The sequence below is a fragment of the Camellia sinensis genome, chromosome 3, assembly GCF_055761805.1.
Source record: "Camellia sinensis isolate YWXY chromosome 3, ASM5576180v1, whole genome shotgun sequence".
In the NCBI taxonomy this organism is placed as follows: Eukaryota; Viridiplantae; Streptophyta; class Magnoliopsida; order Ericales; family Theaceae; genus Camellia; species Camellia sinensis.
In genome coordinates, this window is record NC_138963.1 from 35,386,677 (window position 1) to 35,396,888 (window position 10,212).

Genomic DNA, 10,212 nt, shown 5'->3' on the forward strand with positions numbered 1-10,212 from the left:
GTAAATTGGTGAAATCTTTCCCCTGTTCTCACTTTGATGAAAAATTTGGTGAATTCTCGTTTTGATACCAATTTGATGAAACCATTGGAGCTGCAAAAAGTGACTTTTTTACCAAATTTCAAATCTGATGCAATGTTTGGTGAAGCGTTGAAGATGGTCTAATGGAGAAAGCCTTATTTTATACAGCATGATTTAGATTTAATTTTTGGAGGAAGCGAAATATTGGGTAATTTCAGTAATTCTCTGTGAAGATCTTGTTCTGTATTTCGATCTAATCTTGAGCTCATCTATGGTATATGGTTAAGCTATACTTGTGCCTTGGTGGTGAGTCCTTTTCTATGAGTGCCGTTTTGGCAACCTACACAAAAAGCCATGTTTTGCCATTTGGTCAAAAACGCCAAGCTTGGCCAAAACGCTGAAAATCCTATTTGGGAAGACCCAAAAAAGCAACACCCAAATTTACCAAACTACCCTCTGGAACATTTTAATTAATTAATTCAAAAATCAAAAAGTAAGGATATTTTGGTCATTTTGGAGTAATGCGACACTTTTAAAAATATTAAACCAAAAATTAAAAAAGCCAGCTTTTTACCAACTTTCTAAATCACTTCCAAAAAAGCCAAAAAGCTTGGTAAAAAGTTAAAAGTCAGTTTTTTTATCAACTTCTCAAAACACCCCTGAATTGAGTTAAATCAGACTGGTAATTGATTATCCCAGGACCTGGGCCCACGGATGTAATGATAATACATCAGAGCATTTTTTTTTTAAAAATCTTATATCAAGTCTTTAAAACACAATTTAAGTCACAATTAACCAAATCTTTACTTGCTCCCTGCCCTATTGCCTAGACATGTCTTTAATTAGTTCAAAGATACCAAGTTAACAAACTAACACCATAATTTTATAACAAATCGGATTAGTTTATTAGTTTGACCATATGTTACATGGACTCTGGATGGAGATGAGGTATGGGTATTATTTAGAAATTGAATCCATCAAAATTTTAAATTTAAGGTATTGCAACATAGCAAAATTTGATTATATTTTTATAGTTTTAATAAATTATTAGAGACAAAATGATGTTATATTTGACATTGTATCAAAATGATATTTTACTCATTTTATAACAATTATAAAGTAATATATACTTGTAATGATAGTATTAAATACAGATATATAATAAGTGTTGGATGAAAAGTATTTCACACACCCGAAATCATTGTTCAAATATAAGCTGTTCAACATAAGTATTTGTTTAATTTTTCAAGACTCCATATAATATTGGTTAGAACTCTACCATCTTGCTAAGAGGTCAAGAATTTGATCCTCCGCAATCATGGAAGGTTTATTCAACTTGCAATTGTTTGAAATTTCTCTTAATATGAGCATTTTTTTATTATTTATAATTGCCATTTATGTTTTAATTTTTTTCAATAATATTAGGTACATAAAATAAACACAAACACAAAATGAACACAAATGTGTATTCAATTTATATTTTGTACTCTATATTTTCTCATTTTTTTTAATCATTGTACTTCAATATATTAGTATCGATAAAATAAATAAAAACGTAATTTTGTATTCTTAAGTCTCAGACAGTCAAACATTAATCAATATCAATCTCTCCCTGTCTTTTTTTTTTTTTGAACTTAATCTCTCCCTGTCTATATATATTATTATTTTCACATATGGTAGACGAACTACACCGAAGAAATATACGCCTATTTTGGTAACTAAAAAACAATAAAATAGTTTATGGGCTTTTTAATTTATTTGGATTATATCATCCTGAATTTGGAGATGCTGTTATAAGCAAATCACAGTAGCCTCTTGTGGTGCTCTGGTGAAGGCCTTTTCCGAGTCTTTTTTGATAATTTGAACTGTTCATATTGTAGGGTTTATCGAGTATATTATCTATAAAAAAAAAATCAAGTTAATTAAAAATCTGTAACCTCAGGATCAAATGCTGATTATTTTAAAAAAATTATAAAGATGAAGTTAACCGTTTATTTTTTAAAAAATAAATGTGCTCTTGTTATGGAGTTATAGATGTCAAATTAATTTAACTTTTTACTTAGATGATTTAATCAACGAATCTTATAATACGAACAGTTTAAATTATTAAAAAAAACTCGGAAAAAACCTCTACCAAAACACTACAGGAAGCTGCTATGAGTTGCTCACAATAGCATCTCCAATTTCCATCACCTTTTACTTATTTTTTTCACGCTTTTTTAAACAAAGTCCTTAAGTAAAAATAAATAAATAAATAAATTTCACTTCCCAAAATATACCATAATATGAAGAGAATGAGGGTGATTAATCTGGTCTCCGCTTACCGATTTCTTTTTTTTAAAGATTGAGAGGAATCATATTTAATGAGATGGGCTGGCCAATAACTCGTATTAATAACTACCATTAACAACTGTTACGGTATAGAATTGAAAAGTATTTAAAAAAATTAATTTAAATGTAAGGAGATGTTTGTGATGTTCTAAATAAGTGTATTTGTTGACTTTTTATAAAATATAGGTTGAATTTGAAGTGATGTAGTAGAGTTGATGCGACTTAAATAAGATAATATGACTCAAATAAGATAATAACTTTTTAACTTTTTAAGGACATCCCAAACAAGGCCTAAGTCTCAACATATCGGAATTAAATTGAATTTTACATTATTATTTAAAGTAAATTTTGCAAAACGTTGGGGAATATAAAAATTGATTGTAGAATTTAGACATAAAATACTGCATTGATAATCACAGGACCTGGACCCCGCATTTGCGCCCGACAGCTTCCTCGGCGGATTAGTCCTGGATCCAAAAAATCGGGGGATACCGTGGGAGACCCAAAAAAAAAAAACCACATGACCTGAAATATATCATTATATTTAACATGCACCTATGATCTAAATTCAAATTTAAATACAATAATATATATATATATATATATATTTTATAAAAAGTGGCAGTCAATGTGGTGTCATTTATCTAATTTTGAACATGAATTAATTTTATGATTACATTAAGAAAAATTTTAAATGTGAGCGGCCAAAGTGAAATTATTTTTTAAGAAGCAAAGTAAAAAAATAGTAGATTATAAAAGAGCCAAAGTGTAATTTATCCAAATTTTTGTGTATATAAGTTTAGCTATGTTTTGACTTGTATTTGCTTTCCTTCATTTCATTACTGTCTAATGGTTTTTCAGTTACAATTATGCCAGATTAAAGGACAGCTAACATAAAGCAAATCAAACAGATCTCTCATCTTCTATAACCTACAAGCTCTCCACTTTCTTGTAGCAAAGGCAAGGGACAAAACCCCCCTCTCTCTCTCTCTCTCTCTCATATCTTGCCAACCATTTTCAATCTGGACTATCCATTTCAGAGTTTTTGGCTTTCTGGGTTTTTTTTCTCCACCATGAGAAACATCACAACTTGTTACAATGAACATGCCATTAAGGTATCAGATTCCTATTGTTCAGGCCCTTCTTCAACCAACTCTTTTCTCTCTCCAAACTCAAAACCTTCAATCCAAGACGCAGTTACATGTATTTACAGAGCCAAACTATCCACAAAAAAACAGCTCTTGATCAAACTCACATGGTCCAATCACACAATCCCAGGCTTCGCCATCACTATCTCTGATGATCATCCAAAACCCAATTCAAATTCTCGCCAATTTCGAATCACCAAAGGCTCGAAAAGATTCGAATCTTGCAATTCAAAGATTGAGCTTCATTGGGATCTCTCTGCTGCAAAGTATCATTCCGGGCCCGAACCGATCAGCGGGTTCTATGTTATGGTTTTCGTAGACTCAGAACTGAGTCTACAGATCGGAGACATTGATGGTGAAGAATTCAGTGTGAAAAAGATTGCTAAATCCTCATTTCTATCGCGGGTTGAGCATTTCTCAGGAGTCAGTGCTCTGTATTTAACAAAGGCACGGTTCTGCGAAAAGGGAAGGTTTCATGAGATTTTGATAAGGTGCGTTGTTGGAGAAGAAGAGAAGGGATTGAAGGGTTGTGTATTGTGTGTTTGTGTGGATAGAAAGAATGTGATTGAAGTGAAGAGATTGAAGTGGAATTTTAGGGGGAATCAGACGATTTTTGTGGATGGGATTGTGGTGGATATGATGTGGGATGTTCATGATTGGTTCTTTAATTTGAAATCTGGGTATGGTGTGTTCATGTTTAGGACAAGAAGTGGATTGGATAGTAGGTTGTGGTTGGAGGAGGAGAAGGAGAAGGAGAAGAAGAGTTTGGAGCAGAAGAAAGATGAAGACACGGTTGGCTTCTCTCTCTTGATCTGTGCCTGTAAGAATCCTGATTGATGCTCTGTTTTTTTGTTTTTTGTGGAAAATATATTGTGCTTAGTTTTATATGATTATAGGATAATATGGTTGAGTTGGGAGTGGAGAAAATCAGTTTGATATGCAGAGATTGGAAATGTACATGAATCTCTAAAGGATAGCCTCTCTGTTTTTTTTTTTTTTTTTGGTTTAAAGAGTTTGTCATCTGGTTTTGGGTAATTTGCAAATGTACAAAGAAAATTGACTTTTGATATGTGTGTGTGTGTGTGTGTGTGTGTGTGTGTGAGGTTATTGGGTGGGTATGAGATTTGGGTTACTGGTGTGAACTTGGTCAGCAAGGTGCTATGGTGTCTAGGTGGAAGATGTTTTTGAATCTTTTTTAATAATTTTGACGGTTTATTTTGTAAGATTTATTAAGTATATTATTTATATAAAAAATTAAGTTAATTAAAAATTTGTAATTCTATGATCCGATTCTAATTGCTTTTAAAAATTATTAAGATCATATTAATTGTTTGTTTTTTAAAAAATAAATGCGCTCTTGTTACGGAATTATAGATGTCCTATCAATTTGATTTTTTTATATGGATGATCTATTCAACAAATCTTATAATATAAATTATTTGAATTATCAAAAAAAACTTAGTATCCCCAAATCCTAGTAGGAAGAGATTGTAATTATGGTTTTGGGTTAATTTAAAACTTGTGTAAATTACATTGACACCCCTTGAGATTTGGTCCAATTACAACCCACCCCTGACGTTTTGGAAATTATATTCCCACCCCTGTGGTTAATAGTCTCATTTCACAAACCCTCTGCTTATATAAAAGGTAACAACTCTTAGTAGAAAAACAGAGGAAATTATATTAAAAAAAAAGTAAAGGAAAGGGGAAAAAACAAAAAAAGTAAAGCAAAGAAAAAAAAGAGACAATGCATGAGTTCAATATTTTCATTTTGTCTAAATAATTACAATGACAAGGGATTAATGTAATTTTTCAAACGTCAGAGAGTGACATGTATTAAACCCAAACTTCAGGAGTATAAGTGTAACTTACCCTTAAAAATTATATGTTAGCAAAGTTTTTATATAAATTTTTTATTAGAATAATATGTCAGTGATATTTTTCAGAATAGAAATCACTTTGATTGCTCTTTTACTTTTAAATTGATAAAATTAAGACTCGTCACATTATTTGATATTGATTGTATATTTGATTTTCTTAATTTTATTTATATACCACTACACAGTTGAGAAGCTCAATTGATTGAAGGGTAGGTGGCAGGTGGTTGGTGGTGGCGGGTGGTTAGTGGTAGCGGGTGGTGGATGGTAGTGGTAGGTGGGGGGTGAGTGGTGGTGGCGGGCGGGTGGATAATAGTAGCGGGTGGTGGGTGGTGGCGGGTGGGTAGCGATGGCGGGTGGGTAGCAGGTGGCTGGTGGTGGATGGTGGTGGCAGGTGAGTGGTGGTGGCGGGCGGGTGGATGGTAGTGGTGGGTAGTGGCGGGTGGGTGGTGGGTGGTGGTGGTGGTGGTGGGTGGTGGGTGGTGGTGGCGGGTGGGTGGCAGGTAGCTAGTGGTGCGCGGGTGGTTGGTGGTGGATGGTGGTGATGGGTGGTGGGTGGTGGTGGCAGGTGGGTGGTGAGTGGTGGTGGCAGGAAGGTGGATGGTAGTGGCGAGTGGTGGGTGGTGGCGGGTAGGTGGTAGGTGGGTGGTGATAGGTAGATAGTGGGTGGTGGTGGCGGGCGGGTGGATGGTAGTGGCGGGTGGTGGGTGGTGGCGGGTAGGTGGCAAGTGGGTGGTGGGTGGTGGTGGTGACGAGTTGGTGGCAGGTGAGTGGCTGGTGGTGGCGAGTGGGTGACAGGTGGTTGGTGGTGGCGGGTGGTAAGTGGTGGTGGCAGGTGAGTGGTGAGTGGTGGTGGTGGGGGATTGATGGTAGGTGGTGGTGGCGTAAGACGGTGGTGGAAAATGGTGACGGGTGGTGGCTAGTGCTGGGTAGTAAAAAATAAAAAAATTAAAAACTCAAAACGTAAACTCATTTTTTGAGTTTACATTTTTTGGCCAAATTTATAAACTGAGATCACTGATTTATAAATAAAAAATTTACCAAATAAGTTTTTATTTGAGTTTTTAAAATTTTTATAAATATAAATTGAAAACTGAAAACGTAAGTGTTGCCAAACGACGCCTTCAAATTTTTATTTTTATTTATTTATTTTTATTTTTTTGTAAGGGTGATTATGTGTAAGAATGTGTTAAAAATTAGACATCCTGCATCAATTCGGCCTGTGTGGTTTGATAGGGTGATAAAATTTACTGATCAGTTAGACTGCTAGTTAAAATTTGTTAATTTTATATAATTTTGTATGAGTTCCTATTATAATTTTATTTCAAATCAGGAAAATTTCTTCTGAGTCTTCCTGATTTGAAATAAAAATATAGTAGGAACTCGTATAAAATCATATGAAATTAATAAATTTTAACCAGCAGCCTAACTGATCAGTCAATTTTATCACCAAATCAGTCCAATCCAACTGACTCACTTTATCAAACTACACCAATTGAGTTGGTACGAGATGTCTGATTTTTTAGCACATCCCTACACATAACCACTCTTAAAAAAAAAAAAAAAAACCAAAACAACACAAAAAAAAAAAAAAAAAAAAACATGATTCGAGACATTCAAGAATCGAAATTTCGAGGCCTTCAGCATGGCTGTTGGTGTAAATAAGTGATTTACGTAAGGTTTTAAAAGATTTTATAAAATTTTGTAGAATTTCATATTGAGAATAAATGAATCTAATGTATAAAAAAAGATTAATGCTTCAGGCCTCGAGAGCTTCAGGCACGAATATGTGGTCACCGGTCGATCGGACGGACGACCACCCGGACGACCGAGTGAAACACTTGTCTACCGCGACTGTCAGTCTCTTTGCCGAACGACCGGTTGAACGACCAATTAAACAAATTTGAGGCAAATTCACGCCTCAATATTCGAGGCCTATACCACGACTTATAAAAAAATTCATTGTAAATGTCTCCCTCTCTAATTCATTGTAAAAAAGTTTATTATATTGGTGACTTATTTTCTAATGGTCAAAGAATTAAAATATAAATATAATATTGAGCAATGTTATACATAATTTCATTTATTACCTTATTTTTTTTTATTCCTAGACACTAAGGCTAAGTTTGGCAACTCTAAAATAATCTATCTTTTTATCTTTTTATTTTTTTTCATCACATCACCTCTCTATTTTTCTGCACGTCTTTTCGTAAAAAGACAAAAAGTACACTTATTTAGGTCATCCCAAACAATTCATAAAAATGAGACTCACATTCATAAATGTATATGAGACACACTTATTTATGTTTCGGAGTGAGAAAAATAAGTAAAAAATAAAATTATGTATAATATTTACTTATGTTGTGTTTGGTTGGGGAGATTTGAAAAGAGATTTAGAAAGAGAAATGGAAAATAAATGTAAAATGTGAATAAAAAATAATTATATTTCACTTAATTTCACACACATTTTCTTTTTTTCTTTCCAAATCCATCCTCCAATTTTCCAACCAAACACAACGTTAGTAATAAATACTACTTTAGACTCTTTATCCGAATCATTTTGATCTGTTTCTATAAAGGCAAAATTTTCTTTTTTTTTTTATTTTTTTATTTTTTATAAAGCATTGTCACATTTAGAACATTTTATAAATCCCTTTGTTTGTTTATTTTCTTATAATATCCCATTTAGTGAGAAGCCTTATGAGAGTTTCAATATCTCATACTATTTTTTTTTTGATTTTTTTAATTTTAAACAATTAAGAAAATCTCCATAGGCTAACTTTTATTTGATAATCCCATATCGGAAAAAGTGAATTGTTTAAGTTGAAAGCTTTTATCATAGTTTAGGTTAATGGTTCACCACAGTGTACGGTGAAAATTTGCCTCTCTAATAGGAGGCCAACTTATATACTTAATTTAAATGTTTTTTTTAATAATAATTAATGTTATATAAGGAAAATGGACTTTTTAGTAAGAAGTGTCCTAAGAGCTCTAAATTCTGATTCTAATTTTCTTGATTTTTTTTAAATTTTAAATAATTACTTTTATTTGGTAATCTTACATCGGGAAAAGAAGAAAAAAAATGAGTTCTTTTACTCATATAAAGAGAATCTTATATTACCATTCCATTTAGTGAAGAGTCTTGTGAGAGTTTCAATATCTCATATTAATTTTAAAAAATTAAGAAAATCTCCATTGATTAATTTTTATTTGATAATCCCATATCAAGAAAAGAAAAGAAAGAAAAATTGAATTGTTTGGGTTGAAATAATTTATGTTGGAAGTTTTTATCATAGTTTAGGTTGATGGTTCACCACATTGTACAGTGAAAATATGCCTCTAATAGGAGGCCAACTTATATAATTTAAAAGATTTTTTTAAATAATTAATGTTATTATTATTATAATTAAATAGTTTCGAAATTTAAAGGCCGTCACCCATCTTCCCAAATTAGGTTCATCTTGTTTGCATAACTACAATTAATTATATTTTTAAAACAATATTTTGCTCCAAATGTAATGATGCAAGTTAATTCCACGATTATGACCACATAGATGATAATGTAACAATGCACATATAGGAGAGAAGAAGAGTTCAGTTGATTGACTTTGATTTATTTTCAGTTTTTATTAGCAATATTCTGAACAAATTAAAGTTTGATTTACTTTGAGCGAGATTACATTTTATTATATTTAATTTTTAAAAATAAATAATATATATATTTTTATAAATAGATCATATATTTTTATTGAAGATAAACTTTAGAATGAATTTGATTTTTTTTTTTTTAATATGCATATGAGTTTACTTTTTATTTTACAATCCCCCATTGGAAAAAGAAAGAAAAAGTGAATTGTTTCACTTACATAAAGTGAATCTTATGCTCCCATTTATATAAATAAAAATAGATTTTTAGTGAGAAATCCTATGATCAATATCTCATTCTCATTTTTTTGATTTTCTTAATTTTAAACAATTAGGAAAATCTCTATTAGCTAGCTTTTATTTAACTTTTATTTTACAATCCTACATAATTTTGATTTTAAAAATATTTTTGTATGAGATTTTGAAACTCTCATAATATTTAACTTTAAAATAATTACAATCCCATATTGAAAAAAGAAAGAAGAAGTGAGTTATTTCACTTATATAAAATAAATCTTATAAAGAGAGTTTTAAGGGATAAGCCTTCTACAAGGTCCAAACCTTCATTCTGAAATTATTAAATTTTCTTAATTTTAACAATTAAGAAAATTCACATTAGCTAGTTTCCATTTACCTTTTATTTTACAATCCTAAATCCAGAAAAAGAAGGAAAAAGTGAATTGTTTCATTTACATAAAGTGAATTTTATACTCCAATTTATATAAATTATTGAAATTTCTTAATTTTAAACAATTAAAAAAATCCTTATTGGTTAGCTTCCATTTAATTTTTATTTTACAATCCCACATCGGGAAAAGAAAGAAAAAGTGAATTGTTTCACTTATATAAAGTGAATCTTATGCTCCCATTTATATAAGTAAAATAAATTTTTTAGTGAGAAACCCTATAATTAATATCAATTTTTTTGTTTGTTTGTGTGTTTAAGAACATATGTACAATACTCCTAGCATATCACCTGTGCCATGTGAAGATGCTTTTGTAAACACAGTTTCAATCTGCAATCCAATCTGCATATTCATTTAACTTTTATTTTACAATCCCACATTGGGAAAAGAAGGAACAAGTGAATTGTTTCACTTATATAAAGTGAATAAGTGGGGGCCGAGTTTAAATCGGCCCAGCTTGGGCTTTATCCACAAGACCGCTGAATACACAGTAATGAACAGGGCCTT

At 31.6% G+C, this 10,212-nt stretch overlaps 1 protein-coding gene across 1 annotated transcript; it reads left to right on the top strand.

The window, feature by feature from the left end:
• Positions 1 to 3,422: 3,422 nt before the first annotated feature.
• LOC114268822 (uncharacterized) lies at positions 3,423 to 4,334 on the top strand. The gene has a single exon (XM_028210056.2). The coding sequence runs from the start codon at positions 3,423 to 3,425 to the stop codon at positions 4,332 to 4,334; it is 912 nt and encodes a 303-aa protein (XP_028065857.2).
• Positions 4,335 to 10,212: the final 5,878 nt, after the last annotated feature.

Coding starts and splice junctions, on each gene's coding strand:
- LOC114268822 (XM_028210056.2), top strand. CDS start 3,423: ATGAGAAACATCACAACTTGTTACAATGAACATGCCATTAAGGTATCA.